The sequence below is a fragment of the Rhinopithecus roxellana genome, chromosome 5 (assembly GCF_007565055.1).
Source record: "Rhinopithecus roxellana isolate Shanxi Qingling chromosome 5, ASM756505v1, whole genome shotgun sequence".
Taxonomy (NCBI): domain Eukaryota; kingdom Metazoa; phylum Chordata; class Mammalia; order Primates; family Cercopithecidae; genus Rhinopithecus; species Rhinopithecus roxellana.
Genome location: NC_044553.1, coordinates 61,096,714 through 61,121,813, shown reverse-complemented (window position 1 = coordinate 61,121,813; position 25,100 = coordinate 61,096,714). Strand labels below are relative to the sequence as shown.

Genomic DNA, 25,100 nt, shown 5'->3' with positions numbered 1-25,100 from the left:
GCCAACTTCTTACAGGCTCTTGAGAGCAGATCATCTGAACAACTAATAGACTTCATCCAACTTTCTGAAGTGATCTTTGATCAGCTCTTTCCTTGCCCCCACCTTCCCACATAATCTAAGTTGGTTGGTCTGCTTCACCTCACTTTCACAGAGCTCTCTCAACCAAGGGCATACCAGAGAGCAAACCAGTCCTGGATATAAAGCCCAAAAGTTAGAAGAGAAGGGAAAGGATGTCTGAAGCTAGAAGATTCAGATATGCAGCTTCTCAGACCGGAATTCCTTTCCTGCATCCAGCTCGTGACTATTGCCTTCACCTGGTTGCCATGGAAGCATCAGTTTCTGGTGGATGGCAAGCAGCACTTTAGAAAGAAAGTATCACAGGCTACCATGGTAACATCAAAAAGAGTAAAGCTGCATCTTCTCTCCTTGTGGAGTGAGGAAGGAATGGATGAGGCTCCTGGGAAAAGCGTCCTAGAAGGGGCAGCCTTTGGAAAGCTTGGTGCTGACTTTAACACAGAGAACATTCATTCAATTCTACAGACATTTAATATGTGCAAGGCAAAGCAAGCATGAGAAAGACATCTAAGTCTGGTCTCACCAGGCTGTAACCATCAAGTAATGCAGTTTTCAATAAAATAATTTTTACTGAAATTATTTTATTTACTAAATAAAAGTAGAGTAAGATGACCCACAAGAGGACAAAGAATACTGAAAAGAGAGATTAACTCCACCTAGGAAAGCTTCAAGGTCTTCAAGGACAGGACTTTTATCAGCAGAAGGAGGAAAGGAAGAGAAATGCCTGGCAGGATGGATCACTTCCATGCCTCTAGCAAGATACTGAGCCTACAGTAGGTCTGGCCTCAAGCTGCTTCAAGATAAGGTCTGAGGCTGGCTTCACAATGCACATGTCCATGCTATCTCCCAGGGCCCTTGTAGCAGAAAAAGAGCACCTTCAAGGTTCACCCACAAACACTGTCACTCAAGATAAGCAAAGACATGGCAGTGGAAAAATTCTGAGTCTACTGAGAGCTATGGGTGCAGGGATAGGAAATGTGACACTTCCTGACTCCAAGGCCTTGTCTTCCGCAGTGGTGCTGAGAGGCAGGTAAGGTTAAGATCAAGGGATCTGAAGCCAGAGTACTTGGATTGGAATCCCTAACTTGCTAACTTTGTGCTTATGGGGAAAATTATTTAACCTATTTGGATATGCTTCCTTGTTTACAAAGTAAAGATAATAAACTACTTTAGAGGATTGTTGTGAGGATTTGGTGACTTAATACACATAAAATGATTAGAACACCGGCCGGGCGCGGTGGCTCAAGCCTGTAATCCCAGCACTTTGGGAGGCCGAGACGGGCGGATCACGAGGTCAGGAGATCGAGACCATCCTGGCTAACACAGGGAAACCCCGTCTCTACTAAAAATACAAAAACTAGCCGGGCGAGGTGGCGGGCGCCTGTAGTCCCAGCTACTCGAGAGGCTGAGGCGGGAGAATGGCGCAAACCCGGAAGGCGGAGCTTGCAGTGAGCTGAGATCGGGCCACTGCACTCCAGACCGGGCGACAGAGCGAGACTCCGCCTCAAAAAAAAAAAAAAAAAAAATGATTATAACACCTAACCTACAACCAACCTTGCATAAATGTTAACAATGACCATTATGCCACCTTTTGTCACCTCACCTTTCAGAGTCTCTTTTCACTGTCCAAGTGTTGCTGCCTGATTTTAACTAAAGCCTTTCCATTACAGGGAAAAGAGGGACTGTGATATAATTCCATCCTTTCAAGTTTTGTTTTTTTTTTTTTTGAGACGGAGTCTTGCTCTGTCACCCAGGCTGGAGTACAGTGGCCAGATCTCTGCTCACTGCAAGTTCTGCCTCCCGGGTTTATGCCATTCTCCTGCCTCAGCCTCCCGAGTAGCTGGGACTACAGGCACCCGCCACCTCCCCTGGCTAGTTTTTTGTATTTTTAGTAGAGACGGGGTTTCACTGTGTTAGCCAGGATGATCTCGATCTCCTGACCTCATGATCTGCCCATCTCGGCCTTCCAAAGTGCTGGGATTACAGGCGTGAGCCACCGCGCCTGGCCCCATCCTTCCAAGTTTTTACTCAATTCCCTTCATCATATGCTCCAGGACTAAAGGTTCACAGGTCAAGCCTCTGCTTCTACTGGTAAATCCTATCTAGGGGGTTGTTGGGAGTCTGAGGAAGCAGGCAGAATTCCTGTGTCAAGAGCACAGCAGTTTAAAGAACAGGGAAGAAATGCCGCCACCTTAGAGAATATAGAAGCATAGACTGGAAGCCAAAAATCAGGTGAGAATCTTTTCTAGAACTGAGGACTGGTAGGGAAATTCTAACTATGCTGGGCAAAGGATCTGGGTCACAATGTCACCCCTACCCTGCCAGCCACCATGTGCAGGTAGATGTTGAGGGAAGTTTCTTTTACCTTAAGCTGGGTCCAGAGTCTGTTCATTGCCCACTTCTCTCCACTCTAACCACTACGTATGGAGGGATGAGTAACAAGAAGGCACTGAGTCACATACTGACACCAACTGTCACTCACTAGATACCATCACCTTATATGGAGTAAGACTGGAAATTGTCTTAGATATTTCCTTATTTCCAACATTGTCTCTCTCCCAGCAAGAGGCTACGTGAGGAACTAACAAGAAGAAAGAAGTGAGGTGGAAGGATCCGAGTGTAGGAAGGTCAAAGTAGCTAGGGATGGAAACATAAGGAAACCAAGCAGATGAAGGCAGGGAGGCAAGGCCTGTGGATATTTATAATAGTCTGAAGGAGCCAAGCCAGCCCTGAGAAGATCCAGTTCATGGCCTCAGAATGACTAATAAAAATGGTACCCACTGCACTTCTCAAGATACATTAGAAGCCAAATCAATAACTGTAGGGGTGCTGGGTCATAGCCAGCAGCTTTTATCTAAAAATAGTGCATCCTCCTTCCCTTCCCCAGGTCCAGAAAGCAAACTAGGATCAGATGGGGGAAGGGATGGGGTGGTAACCAGGAGAACAGCAACATCAGCTAAGATCTAGGCCTGGAAGAATCAGAAATGCTGTGATTTGAATGTGTCCCCCAAAAGTTCACATTGGAAATTTGACTCCCAATGCAACAGTGTTGAAGATGGGGCTTAATACGAGGTGACTGAGTCACAAGGACAGAGCCCTCATGAACAGATTAATGTTACTATCACAGAGCAGGTTATCACGAGAGAGGGCTGTTACAAAGCAAGTTTGGCTCATGGTCCCTTTGTCTCATGTACTTGTTTCTACCTTGTGCCCTTCTGCCACGGGATGACCCTCACCAGATGCAGGAACCATGCTCTTGGAATTCCCAGCCTCTAGAACTGTGAGAAATACCCTTTTCTTTTCTTTTTTTTTTTTTTGAGATGGAATCTCGCTCTTTTGCCCAGGCTGGAGTTCAGTGGCGCAATCTCAGCTCACTACAACCTCCACCTCCTGGGTTCAAGTGATTCTCCTGTCTCACCCTCCCGACTAGCTGGGATTACAGGCGCCCACCACCATGCCCAGCTAATTTTTGTATTTTTAGTAGAGACAGTTTCACCATGTTGGCCAGGCTGGTCTCGAACTCCTGACCTTGTGATCCGCCCACCTCGGCCTCCCAAAGTGTTGGGATTACAGGCGTGAGCCACCGCACCCAGCCTACACTTCTTTTCTTTATAAATTACTCAGTCTGTGGTATTGTTATAGAAGCAGTGAACAGACTTGGGAGCTAGAGTTCCACTGGCCATTTATGACTCAAGCAGGCTTCAAGTATGTGATTTTGTGTTAAAAGCAACCCCAGAGGCTAACATCACTGGCTTAGAAGTCTGAGAGCTGACAAATTAAAACCTAACAGCAATTATCCATATTTTTAGCATAAGAAAGTCTTAGCATTTTGTTGCCATAGAGATCAAAAAAGGAGCCCCACAGAGCCCTGCCCCTGAATTCAGGCCTTCTCCTTTCATTTGGTCCCTAAGCTGGGTGAGACAGCCTCTCCCACCTCCTTATTATTAAGGCAGTGGTAGGTGCACCTTCCCTTTCACAGAGGTATTTCTGGAATACTCGGTTCCCTAGAATTCACTGGTCCCAGGCCTGTGTTATCCCAGGCAGAGTCATATGGAAAGCAAGGGTTGCGGTGGCTGATGGGTTGCGGTGACTGACAGAGGAACAATAGCAGACATCAGGTCAGGGGAACCTGCTGTTAAACAAGACCCAAACCCCTTTGGATATTGGACTGGAATTGCTACTACAAAGAGCGTCAAAGGTAGGTACAAAGGCCAATAAAGAATGCTCAGCTTAGCTCTGGTACTTAAATCTTCAAGATCACAACCCCCCCCCACTAGAAAAAAAAAAGTGTAGAATGTAGTACTGTCATAGTGCCATCTGCTGGAAAGATAAGATCTGTCATTAGGCACAGAAAAGGAGCCTGTTAAGTCTTAAGTCTGTCCCAGTGCTGCAACTTGGCTGTTTGGGTAATTCTGTCCAGTGGGTAGTTGGGATGGAGATAGTTAAGATGAAGAGAGATGGAGAAGACAACCATAGGATCAAGAGTGTAATGCAGATACAGAATGGGAACCCCACCCAGGTGTGAGTTTTCACTCTTTCTAAAGGTGGTTAAATAAATAAAAGAAACACAATGGTGTTACTAATGTTTTATATCCCTAGAAACATCATGAGTTGGGCTCATGAGAAGTTGTCAGAGAGATACATAACAAAGACCACACACAAATGGGCAACAGCCGCCACGAGGAGGCGGCTTGCCTTTTGTACAAAGTTTATATATATATATATATGTATATATATTTATGTACACAGACACAAGGGTATAAAATCCAGTGAGAAGGGCTCACACATGCCCAGGTAGGGGATGGGAGCAGCTTTAATTGCCAGGGTTGAGGCCACAGTAGAAGCACACAGGAAGTGGTAGAGAGTAGCAGCCTCCCTCCATCCTCCCACCCTGGGACAAAAGGAGGAAATGGGAGGGAGGACAAATATACATATGAAGATGGAAGATACTGGAAAGGTACGCTCCACCTTTTACTAAATTTCTGAAAGCCCCTAAATGCCTGGCAGGATGGATCACTCCCATGCCTCCTAGCAAGATGCTGAGCCTACAGCAGGTCTTGCCTCAAGCTACTTCAAGCTAAGGTCTGAGGCTGGCTTCTCAATGCACATGTCCATGCTATCTCCCAGGGCTCCTGTAGCAGAAAGAGCACCTTCAAGGTTCACCCACAAACTCAGTCCTCTTGATTCCGAGGTCCTAAGGTTTTCCTTGACAGACTAAAGGGTAAAGGTACAGGAAAAGGAGAGAGGCCAGTTCCTTCAGTTAATGCCCTATGGCCTTCCCAATGGGGGAGGAATTGAGGAATCACTAAGGTGTTGGAAAGGGCAAGAAGGTAATCTCAGAGACGATACACATGGAGAAACAGGTATTCAATACAGGTGTGGATTCTGTTCTCTTCAACTGGGGGCTTTGTTCAACAGAATCCATTTCCAGTGGAGCCATGGGCAGGAGCTCTTCTTGGTACCTTAAGGGTGGCCCCAATTTCCTCAGAGACAATGTCCATACCCTCAGGATGGCTTGGTCCACAAAATGAAGAAACGGGGCCATGGAAGAGTAGATGTGAAGTGGCAGGATCCAGAGGCACAAGGTGCCACTGATTTACCTGTGGAAAGAAGAGGTAAATGGGAATTCAAAGGATAAAGAATAATCAAAGACTAGAATGAGCGAGGCCCTGAGACTCACATGGTCTGGGGGGTAAAGAGGCTGGACAGCTGGAGGCACTGGGAGGCAAGGTTCAGGGCTGGACTCAGAGCTAGAACAAAGAGAGGCAGAGTGAGTGAGCAAGCACAGCGCACTCCTTCTTTCCAGACCCCCAAACCTTCCCTTCCTTTTCCATGTCCAAGACTACCAGTCAGAGCTGCTGGATTCAGGGCCCCCAAGGGAACTGCTCCATTCAGTTGCAAGGCAGCAGCTTGGGCAGCAGCGGCAGCAGCAGCGGCGGCAGCAGCAGTGGTTGGCAGTTGGATTCCAGAGCCTAAAAGGAAAAGGTGGGATTAAGCCCCAACCCTTGATCTAAAATTCAACCCCCTATTCTTCACCTTGTGGAGATATTTTACCTTCTGCCAGTTTTGCCATGAGCTGCAAACGTCCACCTGCCGATCCCGGATCCAGCTCCTGGTCCCCATCAGGGAAAGTGATGTCTGTGCCACCATCCAGTCGCTCAGTCACATGGCCAACCCTCATAGGTCGACCAGCAAGCTCAAAGCCATTCAACTGTTCCAGGGCCCGCCGGGCACACTCAGAATCAGAGAACTATAAGAAACCCAGGCCATGTTAGCCACCTCCTCACCAAAGACATGCTCTCAAAGCCCCAGTAACACTCCCTAGTCCTACTATCCCAGGAAAATTGTATGCTCACTGAGGTACAAACTTTTCTTTCCCAGAAAATATGACCTATGCCCATCACCTCAAAATGGTTCTCTGAAAAGGACCTTTTCCAACGAACTCAATGGCAGTCACTTTTCAATCTTCCAGCTCCATTAAGAATCTAATAATGCAAAAGTTTATTATTGTAGGAAATCTAGCCTGACAAGTTATTTCACAAATGGGTATATCAAATGGAAGACAGGCTAAGAGCCAAGGCTCCTGGGCTTTTAATTCAGTTCTCTGTACTAGTAAGTTTTAGTTCTTTTTTTTTGGGGGGGGATGGAGTCCCACTCTGTCACTGAGGCTAGAGTGTGGTGGCACCATGTCAGCTCACTGCAACTTCCGTCTCCTGGGTTCAAGCAGTTCTCCTGCCTCAGCCTACCGAGTAGCTGGAATTACAGGCTCCCACCACCACACCCAGCTAGTTTTTTTATTTTTGTTTTTTTAGTAGAGATGGGGTTTCACCATGTTGGCCAGGCTGGTCTTGAACTCCTGACCTCAGGCAATTTACCTACCTTGGCCTCCCAAACTGCTGGGATTACAGGCATGAGCCACCGTGCCCGGCCAAGTTTTAGTTCTTAGTCAAGTATTAGGAATCTGGAACTACTAATTCCAGGCTTAGGAGGGAACACACCCTAGTGCTGACAGCAAGGCAGCAAGCACACCCCGACATACACACCAGAGCTGCTGACTAAGTGACCTGCTGACCAGAAGGCCTTTACTCTCTAGTCCCTTTTATCAGCAGCACCCAGCAACACCCTGGTACAAAGAGGATTCCCAGTCTGCTGTTTGTGTAAGTGTCAAGGTTGTTGACCTAAAAGGCAACAACACAAGGGCAAAAATGCCCCACAGAAGCCTTTCCATATCTCAGTCACATAGAGAGCTAGAAAAGGTTACAAAAGTCACTTGCCACCACAGAATTTTCAACACCACAGCTAGCTCTGTTTAGCTAGCTAGCAGTATTACCTGCCTTAGGGCCTGGCATGTGGTACTGACAGTCCTAGGCAGGTGTTATACACGGCTTGCCTTTACTGGGTATTTTTGAGGTGAGTAATTCCAAAGATAGAATACAACCTACTGCCCTGTGCCCTGTGGGTAACTGTGGGGGTGTATGTTGCCTGGTTTAAGCCCAGAAAATATAAGCTTCTATCAGATTTTGTGGCTGGTGGCCAGTTCTCAGCCTGGAGTCACACGGGGCTGGAAGAACCAGTTATAGGAATTGGCAACAATTTTGTTGGAACGTTAGGAAAAGGTGAAACTCGCCCATAATTAGGTGGCCTCACTATTCTCTCCATAGTGCTACATTAATAACTGATCCTTCTCAGTGCAGAAATTGCTTCAAATGGGGTAGCACCAGAGGGAAGCATAATTTCCTATTCTCACCCCTGTTATGAGAAACATCAGCTCTATAAAGCATGTCTTTAAAAGCCCGTACTTAATTCCCTCACACTCCCAACCTTTTAGCTGCAGCCTGGTTACTATTACCCAAAGAGCCAAGTTGCAGCACCAGGGAAGCTGCTTGAACTCCTGGACACCCCCATACCAGGGCCACTGACAGAATGTAGGAGCAAAGCCAAGATCTCAAGCAATGCACTCATCTCAAGGGGTAGAAGGCTAGTCCAAGCTTCGGGTACCAGGGTTTACGGGTCATTTAGACAGTTCCTAAAGGAGGAGGATGAAGCTAAGCTGCAAAATCAGACAAGTGGACAAACCCAAACTAAAATAAAAAAATTAAAAGACTAGAGACTCACCGTGATGAAACCATAACCTTTAGAGCGGCCTGTATCTGAGTCCTTCATCAGGACAATATTATCAATCTGTAGTAGAATAGTGGAAATTATTAGTAAATTTTTGACTAGTCCGTATCTTCAATCTTTCCTACCCAGATTTTTTTTTTTTAAAGACAGAGTCTTACTCTGTTGCCCAGGCTGGAATGCAGTGGTGCAATCATTAATTTTTGTATTTTTAGCAGAGATGGGGTCTCACCACGTTGGCCAGGCTGGTCTTGAACTCCTGGGCTCAAATGATCCACCAGCCTCAGCTTCCCAAAGTTCTGGGATTACAGGAGTGAGCCATGATGATCCGCCAATATTTCTAGCTTTCTACCCAACAAATTACATATCTTTTTATTATTTTTTTTTGGCGATAGGGTCTCACTCTGCTGCCCAAAATGGAGGGCAGTGGCACAATCATGGCTTACTGTAGCCTTGATCTCCTAGGTTCAAGCAATCTTCCCACCTTAGCCTCCCAAGTACCTGGGACTACAGGCATAGGCCACCACACCCAGGTAATTTTTTATTTTTTGTAAAGATGAGGTTTTGCTAGGTTGCCCAGGCTGCTCTCAAATTCTCAGGTGCAAGTGATCCTCCTGCCTCAGCCTCCCAAAGTGTTGGGATTATAGAGTGAGCCACAGTGCCTGGCACAAACCTTCTTTTAAAAAGAAACAGTAGGGTGCAGTGGCTCACTCCTGTAATCCTAGCACTTTGGAAAGCCGACGTGGGCAGGCAACGTGGCAAAACCCCGTCTCCACAAAAAATACAAAAATTAGCAGGGTGTAGTGAGCCTCAAAAAAAAAAAAAGGCCACCTTTTACCAAAATATTTCTACTGTCTTTTTTTTTTTTTTTTTTTTTTCCGAGACAAGATCTCTGTCACCCAGGCTGGAGTGCAGTGGCATGGTCTTAGTTCACTGCAGCCTCAACCTCCCTGGGCTCAGGTGATCCTCCCTCCTCAGCCTCCCAAGTAGCTGAGACTACAGGCACGTGCCAACATGCCCAGCTAATTTTTGTATTTCTTGTAGAGAGAGGGTTTTGCCATGTTGCCCAGGCTGCTCTCAAGCTCCTGGGTTCAAGCAATCCACCTGCCTTGGCCTCCCAAAGTGCTGCAACAGGTATGAGCCACTGTACCCCGTTTCTTAATTAGTAATCTTAATCTTACCTACTAATCTTCCCTAATCTGGCCTATTATTTGATTTCATTGTGTCTAACTTATTTGTCTACTAAGCACATGAACAGAGATGGAGCCAAACTTTCACAGCAGAGACTCATACGCCCATTATGATGTATGCAGCAGGTTAATCATGGCCAGGCAGAACACAGAAGTACACTCAAACACTCACCCTACCCTCCCCACTTCTTCCAATTCCCTTCAGAGGTTTCTCTCACTTCTACTCACTTTACCAAAGGGCTCAAAGATGCCCCGGAGCATGTCTTCAGTGATATTGAAGTGCAGGGAACCCACATAGAGGCGCATTGGTCCACCACTGCCCTTTTGCAGGTTGTTGGCCATGGCCGCCAGTCTGTTTTTCTCTGCCTGGGGAAGGAGGAAATGATGGGTCATGTCCCACACTCCCTCTCCCCTTAAAATCTTATGTCTGTTTCTCAGCCTGCTCACCTGTGAAGCCTGTACAATGATAGGCACTCCCAGCAACCGCTGCCCAGTCAGCCCAATGGCCAGTGGCACAGACTGGATTTCACAGAATTCCACGTAGGCAATGCCCTTAGAACGACGTGAGTTCCGATCTGAGATGATACGTACATCGCGAACCTATCCAGGACACAAAAGAAATCCTGAATTGGGCATAAAGGGAGATAGAAGCTAAGTTACTCAGAAGAAAACTAAGGTGGGAGGGTTACCTTGCCTACAGCAGAGAAAAAGTCCTCCAGATCTCGAGGCCGAATGCGGGCAGCTAACTGCATACAGAAAACTGTGCGGGCATCACGCTCCTCAGGACTCAGATTATCAACTGGTTCCCTAAAGAGTGAAATGTGTTAAGACCAGCCCTTCCAATACCTGGTCACTGTTCTCCAGCTAACCCTCAAGTACTACGCATTCCTGTTATTTGGCTCAAATAACCTTTTACTCATACCTCACAATCCCTAAAAAAGTGTTCATTATCAACTCACCTGACTGGGCTCTTCTCTCTGAAATGAGGACTCTTACTGTGTCCATACCTATAACTAAAGAATAGAGAAAAACAAAAGGTGAAACTTTATTCTCATTGGTCCAATGCTGGGTCTTCCATGGTGAGAAAACCAGATTCCAGTACTTCATCTCATTTTATTTTTATTTTTTTTAAGACAGTGTTTCCGCTGTCACCCAGGCTGGAGTGCACTGGCGCCATCTCGGGTCACTGCAACCTCTGCCTCCCAGGCTCAAGCTATCCTCCCACCTCAGCCTCCTTATGTAGCTAGGATTACAGACACACATGACCACGTCTAGCTAATTTTTGCATTTTTCGTAGAGGCAGGGTTTCGCCATGTTGCCCTGGCTGGTCTCGAACTCCTGGGGCCAAGTGATCTTCTGGCCTCAGCCTCCCAAAGTGCTGGGATTACAGGCATGAGCCACCATGCCCAACAGTAAATTTTGAATACCAACCCTTTCTGTGCCTGAGTATCCTGCCAATCACAATGTGTTATAATAAGCACCCTCAAGCAGGGTTCATAGTGCATTTGTTGTTTTATCCATATTATTATACCAAGGTGAATCTTATTAGCAAAAAGTGATACCCAGTGGCAAGTGGAGGACTCCTGTAGCTCACACGATCCTCATGATGACGGTCCCGACTTCGCGACTCACTACCATGTCGACGATCCCAGCTACGGCTACCGTGACGACGCTGCCGATCTCGACTTCGGCTCCGACTGTTTCTCCGTCTATACCGATCCCGATCTCGACTACGACTACAGATGGAAACAACTACAGTCAGGCCCACATCATGTTTAGGCCAATAACCAAGTGCATATACAACAGTGGTCCCATACGATTATAATGATGCTGAAAAGTTCCTATAACCTAGCGATGTTACAGCCGCTGTCATGTCATAACGTATTACTTATGTGTTTGTGGTGATGCTGGTGTAAACCAAACTACTATCTATAGCACTCCCAGTTGTATAAAAAGTACAGCACATCCGATTATGTACAAACTGGATCTCATGAAAATAGAAAGTAGACTAGTGTTTACTAGAGGCCTGGAAGGATGGAGGGATAGGGGGTGTGGGTGGAATGAACAGAAGTAGATTAATGAAAATAGAAAGTAGACTAGTGTTTACTAGAGGCCTGGAAGGATGGAGGGATAGGGGGTGTGGGTGGAATGAACAGAAGTAGATTAATGGGTACAAATATATCATTAATTAGAAAAAATAAGACCCAGGGCTGGGCGCGGTGGCTCATGCCTGTAATCCCAGAACTTTGCAAGGCCAAGGTGGGCAGATCACCTGAGGTCGAGAGTCCAAGACCAGCCTGACCGACACGGAAAAACCCCGTCTCTACTAAAAATACAAAATTAGGCTGGGTGTGGTGGCTCACGCCTGTAATCCTAGCACTATGGGAGAACGAGGCGGGTGGATCACTTGAGGTCAGGAGTTCCAGACCAGTCTGACCAACATGGTGAAACCCCATCTCTGGCCGGGCGCGGTGGCTCAAGCCTGTAATCCCAGCACTTTGGGAGGCTGAGACGGGCGGATCATGAGGTCAGGAGATCGAGACCATCCTGGCTAACACGGTGAAACCCCGTCTCTACTAAAAAATACAAAAAACTAGCCGGGCGAGGTGGTGGCGCCTGTAGTCCCAGCTACTCGGGAGGCTGAGGCAGGAGAATGGCGGGAACCCGGGAGGCGGAGCTTGCAGTGAGCTGAGATCCGGCCACTGCACTCCAGCCTGGGTGACAGAGCAAGACTCCGTCTCAAAAAAAAAAAAAAAAAGAAACCCCATCTCTACCAGAAATACAAAATTAGCCAGGCATGGTGGCACGTGACTGTAATCCCAGCTACTCGGGAGGCTGAGGCAGGAGAACTGCATAAACCTGGGAGGTGGAGGTTGCAGTGAGCCGACATCGTGCCACTGCACTCCATCCTGGGCAACAGAGTAAGACTCTGTCTCTTAAAAAAAAAAAAAAAAAGACATTAAACATTAGCCAGGCATGGTGTCACATGCCTGTAATCCCAGCTACTCAGCAGGCTAAGGCAGAAGAATCACTTGAACCCGGGAGACGGAGGCTACAGTGAGCCAAGATCGCACCACTGTACTCCAGCCTGGGCAACAAGAGTGAAACGCCGTCTTAAAAAAAAAAAAAAAAGAAAAAAGAAAAAACAAGACCCAGTGCTCAAGAGATCAGTAGGGTTATTACTACAACGTACAATAATCTATTATACATTTCAAAATAGCTAGTAGAGAATAATTTGAATGTTTCCTAGCATAATGAAAAGACAAATATTTAAGTCAAGGATATCTCAAGTACACTGATTTGATCTTTACAAATTATATGTATTAAATTTCACACATATCAGAAACTACACACATCTATTATGCATCAATTAAAAATTGTTTAAAAATAAAACAATTATGTACAGTATATACTTCACGATAAAAAATAAAGATGTTACTGATTCGTGTATTTACTATACTTATTATCATTATTCTAGAATATATGGGTGGGTCCTTCAGGAGGTGCTCCTAAAGAAAGCATTGTTATAGCAGAGTACAACTCTATGTGTATTAATGCCCTTGAAGACCTTCCAGTGGGACAAGATGCAGAGGTGAAACATCCTCTGCAGGCCTAGGTTCATGTGTCTTTGTGTCGTAGTTTTCAACAATAACAATAATGTTTAAAAAGTAAAAGACAAAAAAAATTTAGAAGTAGAAAAAAGCTTATAGAATAAGGACATAAAGAAAATTTGCCAAGTTGTATAATGTGTTTGTGTTTTAAGCTAAATGTTTTAATTTTTTTTTTAATTTTTTTTGAGACAGGTTCTCAATCTGTTGCCCAGGCTGGAGTTTAGTGTTACAATCTCGGCTCACTGCAACCTCAAACTCCTGGGCTCAAGCAATCCTCCAGCCTTAGCCTCCTAAGTAGCTGGGAGTACAAATATGTACCACCACAGCTGGGTAATTTTTTAATTGTTTGTAGAGATAGGATTTTGCTATATTGCCCAGGCTGGTTTGGAACTCCTGGCCTCAAGTGGTCCTCCCCGCCTTGGCTTCCAAAGTGCTAGGATTAAAGATACGAGCCACTGTGCCTGGCCCAGAATTACTGACCTGCGCTTTCTATCCCTGCTTTTACTATGGCTCCGACTCCTCTTCTTCCTGTGAAAGAGAGTACATTCTTTTTTTTTTTTTTTTTTTTTAATTTTGAGAAAGAGTCTCGCTCTGTCGTGCTGTGGTGCAATCTCGGCTCACTGCAACCTCTGCCTTCCAGGTTCAAGCGATCCTCCTGCCTTAGCCTCCTGAGTAGCTGGGATTACAGCATGTACCATCATGCCCAGCTAATCTTTTATATTTTTAGTAGAGACAAGGTTTTGCTATGTTGGCCAGGCTCATCTTGAACTCCTGGCCTCAAGTGATCCACCTGCCTCAGCCTCCCAAAGTGCTGGGTTTACATGCGTGAGCACTGCGCCAGGTCAGGAGTGTAAATTCTTAAAGAGAAGGTTTCGTTATTGCTGCCAAAGAAAAGGAATTACAGTAAGGCCAGAATGAAACAGAAAGCATGGAAAGACCAAAGCCCCAAAGATGATCCAGCAGTAGTTCACAGCAACTGCACAATACCAACTTGCAGCCCTGAAAGCTGTCAGGCATCTGAAGAGGCCATATTTCCCCCTAATGCCAAGCAAAACCTGGTGTTTCCAAATCAGGGATCCTCTTGCTATTTTTTGTTTGTTTGTTTGTTCGAAACAGAGTCTCATTCTGTTTCCCAGGCTGGAGTGCGATGGTGCAATCTCGGCTCACTACAACCTCCACCTCCTAGGTTCAAACAATTCTCCTACCTCAGCCTCCCGAGTAGCTGGGATTACAGGTGCCTGTCACCACGCCCAGCTAATTTTTGTATTTTTAGTAGAGACGGGGTTTCACCATGTTGGTCAATCTGGTCTCGAACTCCTGACCTCAGGTGATCCACTCACCTTGGCCTCCCAAAGTGCTGGGATTACAGGTGTGAGTCACCACCCCTGGCTCCTCTTGCTATTTTATTCAAATGAAGTATATTGATGCTAGGACTAATCCACAAATCTACACTGGAAAGTGAAGACTAGGTAAATAAATCAAGTCACCATTATGCTCATGACCTACGTGGAGCCATTACTAAAAGTCAGCACTCTTAACAGAAACGATCTCCCTATTCTGGTTATTTTTCCTTTTCTTTTTTTTTTTTTTTTTTTTGAGACGGAGTCTTGCTCTGCCACCAAGGCTGGAGTGCAATGGCCGGCTCTCAGCTCACTGCAAGCTCCGCCTCCCGGGTTCACGCCATTCTCCTGTCTCAGCCTCCCGAGTAGTTGGGACTACAGGCGCCCGCCTCGTCGCCCGGCTAGTTTTTTGTATTTTTTAGTAGAGACGGGGTTTCACCGTGTTAGCCAGGATGGTCTCGATCTCCTGACCTCGTGATCCGCCCGTCTCGGCCTCCCAAAGTGCTGGGATTACAGGCTTGAGCCACCGCGCCCAGCCTCTGGTTATTTTTCCAATGGACAAAACTGTTTCCCTTCCCCAAGGTGCCAACCCATTTCTTCCTCCCACACTCACTTGCTTGTCTCCCCGATGGTGCTGCTTCCACTGGTCCCAGTGTTGCCACTGTTGTTGGTGCTGCTGGTGGTATTGCTAGGATAATCCTTTTTAACTTCTTTCTTTTGTTGCTCATCCTGAGGCATTCACCAGGAAAATATCACAAGGTATAAGGTGGCAGACACACAGATTCCAATGGGCAAAGGGAACAAAGGTGGGCAAGGAAGAAATCAAAGCACTTGATTAGCCAGATTTTGAGCACCCTTATTTCCTAACAAAGGGAGTAAGAGAGGAATCAAGGAAACTACCTAAAAGGAAGAGATCAGCATGACAGATTTTGATGTCAAACTTTGGTTACCCAACATCTGCTCTACTGACATTTCCCAGAGAGTTACAAATTGGTGCTAGGTTGGGCGCGGTGGCACCTATCTAATCCCAGCACTTTGGGAGGCCAAGGCAGGCGGATCACCTGAGGTCAGGAGTTCCAGACCAGCCTGACCAACATGGAGAAACCCCATCTCTACTAAAAACACAAAATTAGTCAGGCGTGATGGCACATGCCTGTAATCCCAGCTACTTGGGAGGCTGAGGCAGGAGAATCGCTTGAACCTGGGAGGCAGAGGTTGTGGTAAGCTGAGAATGCGCCACTGCACTCCAGCTTGGGCAACGAGTGAAACTCCGTCTCCAAAAAAAAAAAAAAAAAAAGAAAGAAAAAGAAAGAAAAGGAAAGAAAAAAAGAAAGGTGGGGGAGGGAGAAGGAGGGAGGGATGGCAGGAGAGGGCAGAGGGAGGGAAAAGCAAGCAAGTAAGAAAATTGGTGTTAAATGGGCCAGGTGCAGTGGCTCAATCCTGTAATCCCAGCACTTTGGGAGGCCACGGCAGGCAGATCCCTTGAGCGCAGGAGTTCGAGACCAGCCCAGGCAACACAGCAAGACCGTCTCTATAAAAAGTATATTAAAAAAGAAACTGGGACGGGCGCAGTGGCTCACACCTGTAATCTCAGCACTTTGGAAGGTCAAGGTGGATGGATCATGAGGTCAGGAGATCGAGACCATTCTGGCCAACATGGTGAAACCCCGACTCTACTAAAAATACAAAACTTAGCTGGGCGTGGTGGCTTTTGTCTATAATCCTAGCTACTTGGGAGGTTGAGGTATGAGAATCGCTTGAACCCAGGAGGTGGAGGTTGCAGTGAGCCAAGATCACACCACTGCACTCCAGCCTGGTGACAGAGCAAGACTCTGTCTCAACAGAAAAACAAAAAATGAAATTGGTGCTAGGTCTGAGGTACAGTGACTTTCTACTGTGTCACTTCGAGTTTTGAGCAAAGCACAGATTACCAGCACCATTATGTGCCCACTCCGGTTTCTGGTCCTCTCTAAAAGTATGGCTCTTAACCATAGTCTCCAGCAAAGCTTACTAAGACTATGCCTTTTATGATTAGTTATTGTACATAATAAATAAGCAGGGAAAGAGGATTCATAAAATGCTGAAAGTTGAAAGTCATGATCGACAACTACTCTTTCTTATTAACCCAATTCCAGGAGTGAGGTGGAAAATATTACCTCTTCTTTTTTATAGGGAGCTTCCAGCATGGCCTCAATCACTATATCAAAGTCATCAGATGCCATCCTGTCAGATCTGGGGAGAGGATATTAATATGTAAGACCCTGTTTTATATTTTTCCTCCCTTTCCAGCACCACACATTTCTTTCCCCCTCCAAGAAGAAGACTTCAGGATATACAGATTTCAGTTCTGTTTCTTGAACTGCGGAGAAACCTTACCAGCTGTCACTTACTCTTAGGTTTATTTTTACACCCTATAGATCTGAACTAGTTCTGCTTTGTGGCTTGGAATAGTCAAAGATAGGCCAGGCGCGGTGGCTCACACCTGTAATCCCAGCACTTTGGGAGGCCAAGGCAGGCAGATCACCTGAGGTCAGGAGTTTGAGACCAGCCTGGCCAACATGGTGAAAACCTGTCTCTATCAAAAATATAAAAAGTAGCTGGGTGTGGTGGCACATGCCTATAATCGCAGCTACTCAGGAGGCTGATGCAGGAGAATCACTTGAACCCAAAAGGTGGAGGTTGCAGTGAGCCAAGATCGTGCCACTGTACTCCAGCCTGGGCAGCAGTGTATGACCCTGTCTCAAAAACAAAACAAACAAAAAAAAAGAATACAAAAAAAAAAAAAAAGTCAAGGATATAGAAGGAAACAACACCTAGGAAGAAACAAAATACCTATCCTGTTCTATGAAGAGAAAATGATGGTAGTCAAAACTACTGTTCACTACAAAATGGATATTAGGTCTCCACTCTACTGTTCAAAATTCTGAATAAATACCTGGTTTAAACTTAAATAATAAAAATAGGCCTGGCTGCTACAGATGTGAGAAAAATATAAAAAGAAAAAGTAATTAAAAAAAAATGGGCGCCGGGTGCGGTGGCTCAAGCCTGTAATCCCAGCACTTTGGGAGGCCGAGACGGGCGGATCACGAGGTCAGGAGATCGAGACCATCCTGGCTAACATGGTGAAACCCCGTCTCTACTAAAATATACAAAAAACTAGCCGGGCGAGGTGGCGGGCGCCTGTAGTCCCAGCTACTCAGGAGGCTGAGGCAGGAGAATGGCGTGAACCCGGGAGGCGGAGCTTGCAGTGAGCTGAGATCCGGCCACTGCACTCCAGCCTGGGCAACAGAGCGAGACTCCGTCTCAAAAAAAAAAAAAAAAAAAAAAAAAAAAAAAAAAAAAGGGCACATTATTTCCAATAAAAAGGTAAAGAGGCAAGACTAAAAATCAGAAGCAAGTCAAAGCAACACCAAAATGCAGATTTGCCCTAAGGTCTTCCTCTCTGCATACCCCGAACACCAATAATTAGGGCCTTATCCCTAAGCATTTTCTATCTAATATCAACTATAGTTTAGGTAACTCAGAAATATGATGATTAAGACAGGCTCGACCAACCCCATTTTGAAACCTTTCTCTGGTAGGCAAGGTAAAATGTGCCTCCCCGAAGCTCTCACATCTAGAAACTGCCTTTCCCCAGGCTGTCTACCACCAGTTTGTCAAATAAGAAAACAGAAAATCCAAATAAAACCAACAGGATAAATTATTCAAATGTTATTGGTCTGGAATTATCAACCCACACATGGATGAATCTCAAAATAATTACACGGAGTGACAGAAACCAGCCCCCCACAACCCCCCCCAAAAAGTGCACAATGAACAATTCCATTTATATAAAATTCTAAAAAACGCAAACTAGGTCAGGCGCGGTGGCTCACGCCTGTAATCCCAGCACTTTGGGAGACCGAGGCGGGTGGATCACGAGGTCAAGAGATCCTGGCCAACATGGTGAAACCCTGTCTCTACTAAAAATACAAAAATTAGCTGGGCATGGTGGTGTGCACCTGTAGACCCAGCTACTCAGGAGGCTGAGGCAGGAGTATCGTTTGAACCCGGGAGGCAGAGGTTGTAGTTAGCCGAGATCATGCCACTGCACTCCAGCCTGGAGACAAAGCGAGAGTCAGTCTCCAAAATGAAAAGCAAACTAATCACTGTATCAACTATATCAAAGAAAGCAGAAAGCAGAACAATGGTTGCCTAGGGATAGGAGTGAGAGGAAGGACTGGGAGAAAAGGATTTTAAAAGGGCACAAGAAAAACTTTGGGGCCAATTTTGGGGCCAGGAGTTGTGGCTCACACCTGTAATCCCAGCTACTGTGGGAGGCCAAGACACATGGATCATCTGAGTTTAGGAGTTCAAGACCTACCTGACCAATATGGTGAAACCTCATCTTTACTAAAAATACAAAAATTAAGGCTGGGTGCGGTCATGAGGTCAGGAGTTTGAGAGCAGCCTGGCCAATATGGTTAAACCCCATCTCTACTAAAAATACAAAAAATTAGCCAGGTGTGGTGGCACGCACCTGTAGTCCCAGCTACTTGGGAGGCTGAAGCATAAGAACTACTTGAACCCGGGAGGTGGAGGTTGCAATGAGCCAAGAACGCACCACGGCGCTCCAGCCTGGGTGACAGAACAAGATTCTATCTCAAAAAAAAAAAAAAAACACAAAAATACAAAAATTAGCCAAGCGTGGTGGCACATGCCTGTAATCCCTGCCACCTGGGAGGCTAAGACAGGAGAATCGCTTGAACCCAGGAAGCGGAAGTTGCAGCCAGCTGAGACCGCACCATTGCACTTCAGGCTGGGTGACAGACCAAGATGCTGTCTCTAAAAAAAAAAAAAAAAAAAAAAAAAAATTGCCGGGCATGGAGGCTCACACCTGTAATCCCAGCACTTCGGGAGGCCAAGGTAGGCGCATCATGAGGTCAAGAGATTAAGACCACCCTGGCCAACGTGGTAAAACCCTGTCTCTACTAAAAATACAAAAATTAGCTGGGTGTGGTGGCACGCACCTGTAGTCCCAGCTACTGGGGAGGCTGAGGCAGGGGAATCGCTTGAACCCAGGAGACAGAGGTTGCAGTGAACCAAGATTGCGCCACTGCACTCCAGCCTGGCAACAGAGTGAGACTCCGTCTCAAAAAAAAAAAACAAAAAAAACAAAAAAACAAATTAGCCGGGTGTGGTGGCAAGCGCCTGTAATCCCAGCTACTCAGGAGGCTGAAGCACAAGAACTGCTTGAACCCAGAGGGCACAGGTTGCAGTGAGCCGAGATCATGCCATTGTACTCCAGCCTGGATGACAAGCAAGACTGTCTCAAAAAAACAAAAACAAACAAATCTTTGGGAGTGACGGTTTCACGGGTGTTTAATATATCAAAACGTATGAAAGTGTACACTTTAATGTATACAGTTTAATTGTGTGCCCGTTAAATGTACACCATGCTTTTTAAAAAAAACCCAAAACCTGAGGAATTTGTATGCAAGGAGGCTATCATAATCAGACTTTTTCATAACTGTAAGAACTTTGTTGACCAGGCATGGTGGCTCACCCTGTAATCCCAGTACTTTGGGAGGCCGAGGCAGGTGGATCACCTGAGGTCAGAAGTTCAATACCAGCCTGACCGATATGGTGAAACCCCATCCCTACTAAAGATACAAAAATTAGCCAGGCGTGGTGGCGGGCACCTGTAGTCCCAGCTACTCAAGAGGCTAAAACAGGAGAATCGCTTGAACCTGGGAGGCGGAGGTTGCAGTGAGCTGAGATCACACCACTGCATTCCAGCCTGGGCGACAGAGTAAGACCCCATCTCAAAAAAAAAAAAAAAAAGGAACTTCGTCCTTTTTAAAGCAGCTAATGCACTATGCAACACTGCTGCCCTGGCTGCCCTGAGAGTCCATATCCTATTTTGACAACTTAGTAAGTGTAATCATTACAACTATGATTCTATGATTTACAGTACCTACAACTGCTAGACACTGTGCTAAGCATGTTATGGAGAGAGAAGATTCTTAAGAAAAAAATTACTTGGAGTCAAATTTAAGGCTTAATATGGAAATCAAACCCAAATCAAATCGGTATACATAAAAACCAGTGAACTCAATCTCTTTTTTTTTTTTTTTTTTGAGATGGAGTTTTGCTCTTGTTGCCCAGGCTGGAATGCAATGGCACAATCTCGGCTCACTGCAACCTCTGCCTCCCAGGTTCAAGCAACTCTCCTGTCTCAGCCTCCCGAGTAGCTGGGATTACAGGCATATGCCACCATGTCCAGCTAATTTTGTATTTTTAGTAGAGACCAGGTTTCTCCGTGTTGGTCAGGCTGGTCTCGAACTCTCGACCTCAGGTGATCCGACCACCTTGCCCTCCCAAAGTGCTGGAATTACAGGCATGAGCCCCACGCTCGGCCTTTTTTTTTTCTTTTTGAGAGGGAGTCTCACTCTGTTGCCCAGGCTGGAGTGCAGTGGCATGATCTCAGCTCACTGCAACCTCTGCCTCCCAGGTTCAAGCGATTCTCCTGTCTCAGCCTCCCAAATAGCTGGGATTACAGGTATGTGCCACCACGTCCGGCTAATTTTGTATTTTCAGTAGAGTCCAGATTCTCCATGTTGGCCAGGTTGGTCTGGAACTCCGGACCTGAGGTGATCCACCCACCTCGCCCTCCCAAAGTGTCAGAATTACGGGCGGGCGTGAGTCAACGTGTCCGGGCTTTTTTTTTTTTTTTTTTGAGAGGGAGTCTCACTCTGTTGCCCATACTGGAGTGCAATGGCACGATCTCGGCTCATGCCAACCTCTGCCCCCCAGGTTCAAGCGATTCTCCTGCCTCAGGCTCCTGAGTAGCTGGGATTACAGGTGCCCGCCACTACGCGCCCACTAATTTTTGCATTTTTAGTAGAGACGGAGTTTCATCATGTTGGCCAGGCTGGTCTCAAACTCCTGACCTCAGGTGATCCGCCTGCCTCAGCCTCCCAGTGCTGGGATTACAGGCATGAGCCACTGTGCCCAGCCTTCTACTTTTTGTAATAAGACTTTATATTTATTTAGCAATCAAATTTAACAAATGCTGCAGACAGGTAATATATGATTCATACCCAAATTTTTTAAGACTAAAGTTTTTTGAACTGCTAAAAGTCATACATAGCTCAAGGGCTGGGCAGAGGGGGTGGCTCACACCTGCAATCTCAGCACTTTGGGAGGCTAAGGCTGGAGAATAGCTTGAGGCCAGGTCAAAATCAGCCTGGGCAACACAGTGAGGCCCCATTTTTACAAAAAATATAAAAATTAGCTGGGCACGGTGGTGCGTGCCCGTAGTCCCAACTACTCGAGAGCCTGAAATGGAAGGATTGCTTGAACCCAGGAAGTTGAGGCTGCAGTGAACTGTGATCATGCCACTGCAATCCAACCTATGCAGCAGACTGAGATTCTGTCTCAATCTCCAAAACAGAAAAGGTCACACAGCTCAAATGGAGGAACTAATTTTTTTTTTTGAGACAGGGTTTTAGTCTGTTGCCCAAGCCGGAGTGTAGTGTTGCCATCTCAGCTCACTGTAACCTCTGCCTCTCTAGCTCAAGCAGTCCTCTAACCTCAGCCTCCCAAGTTGCTGGGACCACACGTGTGCACTACCATACCAGGCTAACTTCTCATATTTTAGGGGGTTTTTTGGGTAGAGACATGGTCTCACTATGTTGCCCAGGCTGGTCTCAAACTCCTGGACTCAAGAGATCCACCCACCTTAGCCTCCCAAAATGCTGGCATTACACCCGGCCAGAGGAGCTAATTCTTAATCAGAAAGGTTTTCTGACTTCAAATCTAACGTTATATCTATTATATCAGGTTACTTCTCATATGGTTTGTAATTAACTTTAAAGGAAAAAAAAAAGGACACCGTGGAGTATACCAAGATATCTACTTTTAAATATATACTCACTGAACATGAATGTTCTTCTGATAGGTTTTTCAAAATAATCAGTCCCATTAGCTAAACCTCATTGTGAGTCTCCTATATCTGAGGCATGTACAGTGTATGCTTAAAAGTATTAGGCTAATATACACTATCTTGTTCACTATGGGAAAATGGGTCTAAAAAGAAAAGTTTTTTTTTTTTTTTTTTTTGAGACAGAGTTTCACTCTTGTTGCCCAGGCTGGAGTGCAATGGTTCAATCTCGGCTCACTGAAACCTCTACCTCCCAGGTTCAAGCAATTCTCCTGTCTTAGCCTCCTGAGTAGCTGGGATTACAGGCATGCACCACCACACCCGGTTAATGTATTTTTAGTAGAGATGGGGTTTCTCCATGTTGGTCAGGCTGGTCTCGAACTCCTGACCTCAGGTGATCCGCCTGCCTCAGCCTCCCAAAGTGCTGGGATTACAGGCATGAGCCACCGAGCCCGGCTTAAAAAGAAAAGTTTTTGATACTCAAGCTGTTTCAGTCATTTTGGCTGCCAACTCTACACAAATTTTCTGTTATAAACTATTTTTTACAATCTGCCTTTTCCCCTCCAAATGAAATGCTTGATTTCAAGAACTGCTCATTGTTGAGTGCTAATGCAGGGTAAGGAACAACTTAACACACACACTAAAACTTTCACTTAAGTTTACAAGCCTCTACAAATAAACCTCTATGTAAAAAGTTTTCACTCAGAAACAAATACATCTATTTAAGCAGACATATACAACACAATATTTTGAAACTTGCAATCTCACTGGGTTTAGTGTCTTTCTAGAAGTCCTAAAGGCAATAAGGTAGCAAACACTATGCATTTTCAGACTGGCAGTTTTTTCCTTTTTTTTTTTTTTGTATTTTTAGTAGAGACTGGGTTTCACCATGTTAGCCAGGATGGTCTCGATCTCCTGACCTCGTGATCCGCCTGTCTCGGCCTCCCAAAGTGCTGGGATTACAGGCATGAGCCACTGCACCTGGCCCAGGCTGGTAGTTTTCAAACTCTCTCTTCATGTCCCAACTTATGGGTCAAGGTCCACTCAATCTCATCCACATACAGAATATCGTGTTTTCTTCCATCCTGCTCCAAAAACAGCATTAGAGACCCACAATCACGTCAGTTCCTAGACCTCGTCACAGCACAAGCCAGCAGGTAGACTCCACTGCTAAAGGAGTAGAGAGAACCACTGTCAGACCAATTTGGGAAGAATTCACGAAAAGGTGGAGCCCCAAGGGTGACGGTAGCGCCATCTCTTGGGTCTGATCACTGAGGTGAGCACAAACACCTACAAACTGAAGGCAGTTTAATAAAAGAGGAACAATGAGACAAATAAAAACTACTTGAAGGACTGCCCACCCCATGTCGTGTAGCTTTAAAAAATGGTCCTATAAGCCGGGCGCGGTGGCTCACGCCTGTAATCTCAGCACTTTGGAAGGCCGAGGCGGGCGGATCACCTGAGGTCAGGAGTTCGAGGTCAGCCTGGCTAACATGGCGAAACCCCATCTCTGTTAAAAATACAAAAACTAGCCGGGCATTGTGGCGAGCGCCTGTAATCCCAGCTACTCGGGAGGCTGAGGCAGTGGAATCGCTTGAACCCGGAAGACAGAGGCTGCAGTGAGCCGAGATCGCGCCATTCCACACCCCAGCCTGGGTGACAAAGCGAGACTTCGTCTCAAAAAAAAAAAAAAAAAAAAAAGGTCCTATAGGCAACCAACTGGCACAATCTCTGCGGGAGCCAGTGTCCCAGAGCTCAATCCTCATGTGTGGCCTCATCATACGCCTACTGGAATGAGTGCTTGAAAAAGTTAAAAGGGAAAAGCCCATAAAGGTCAACATAGTGAACATGAATCTTCGACAGACTAGAGATTGAGGAAGAAAGCTCAATTCCCTTCTCTCTCTCTGAATAGTGGTGCGAGTGGCTGAAACTGATGATGTGTGTCCTCTTAGGCCGCGGAGGGTCGATGCTCCCTTTCCAGTGTGGGCGACCCTAAGTGTCACGGCTGTAGGGACCCAGAAAGAAAAATCACAGAATTCTAGAAACCGCATCTTTATCGGTGCAGGATACAGCCACGAGGGTGCCCACCTCTAAAGTCGTGCCAGTGGGCTACATTTAAGTAGCTAACACTTCAAGGTCAAAACAAAGGTTTTTTTAACGTTAAAAGTTCCCCTGAATCTCTTCGTGACGCTATTTTCTGCCCGTGACGTCAGGGGGAGGCGCCGTGCAGCAACGTCACGCATTGGTGACGTCTGGTGGGGACCAGGTTTTGGGGTTTCTCACCAGTTCCGGTTCCCCGCAGGGGGGTCCCGGTTCTCTCCGTTCCTTTCGGTATGTTGTGGGGAGTGAAGCTCAGATATTTCCTAGAGTCTAGGCAAGAAAAGCAGCGATGCAGGTAGAGCTGCTCCTCTTCCCGCAAAATGGCGGAAGCTCCGCCGTCTTCCAGAACCTTACCCAATCTGCGCATGCGCTAAGACACCCCGGTGTTGGCAGTAACCTCACTGGTTTCGCGGCAACCGTCCAAAGTACAGGTTCTCATTGGCTAACGTCCTAAGTATGGGTGGAGCAAACTCAACTGCGTCTTAGCAACCAACGAGTTCCCATTGATTGGCTAACCTCAGAGACTCCAGAAAATGGAAGCGTCCTTTGGTAGCCGCCCGTCACTCTCTCATTGGTTAAAAGACTTGCGGAGGGCGGGGAAAACGGGACGGAGAACGGGAGTGAAGGAGCCACCGACCCCACTCCCGGTGCTCAAGTTGACTAGACCAGTGCGATGGGCGGAGCCAACGAGGCACAATTTACATCCTTGGCCGTCCCTACTCGGATTTGCCGAAGGAGTCAT

At 46.3% G+C, this 25,100-nt stretch overlaps 1 protein-coding gene across 6 annotated transcripts; it reads right to left on the bottom strand.

Annotated features, from left to right (window-relative positions):
• Positions 1-4,763: 4,763 nt before the first annotated feature.
• On the bottom strand, positions 4,764-24,727 carry RBM23 (RNA binding motif protein 23). Of its 6 annotated transcripts, XM_030930766.1 has the most exons (15): positions 24,542-24,712; positions 23,321-23,428; positions 16,491-16,566; positions 14,948-15,063; positions 13,475-13,522; positions 10,946-11,119; positions 10,343-10,396; positions 10,073-10,190; positions 9,831-9,983; positions 9,612-9,749; positions 8,191-8,256; positions 6,130-6,325; positions 5,922-6,047; positions 5,756-5,825; positions 4,764-5,675 (listed from the first exon to the last, which is right to left on the bottom strand). In XM_030930766.1, exons 2-15 carry the CDS (start codon positions 23,359-23,361, stop codon positions 5,672-5,674), a joined length of 1,380 nt encoding a protein of 459 aa, XP_030786626.1. In that variant the 5' UTR covers positions 23,362-23,428; positions 24,542-24,712; the 3' UTR covers positions 4,764-5,671. The 6 variants fall into 6 exon arrangements, with proteins under 6 accessions (XP_030786626.1, XP_010376661.1, XP_030786628.1 ...); XM_010378359.2 differs by lacking the exon at positions 23,321-23,428 and having other exon boundaries at positions 24,542-24,727; XM_030930768.1 differs by lacking the exon at positions 13,475-13,522.
• Between the last annotated feature and the right edge of the window lie 373 nt (positions 24,728-25,100).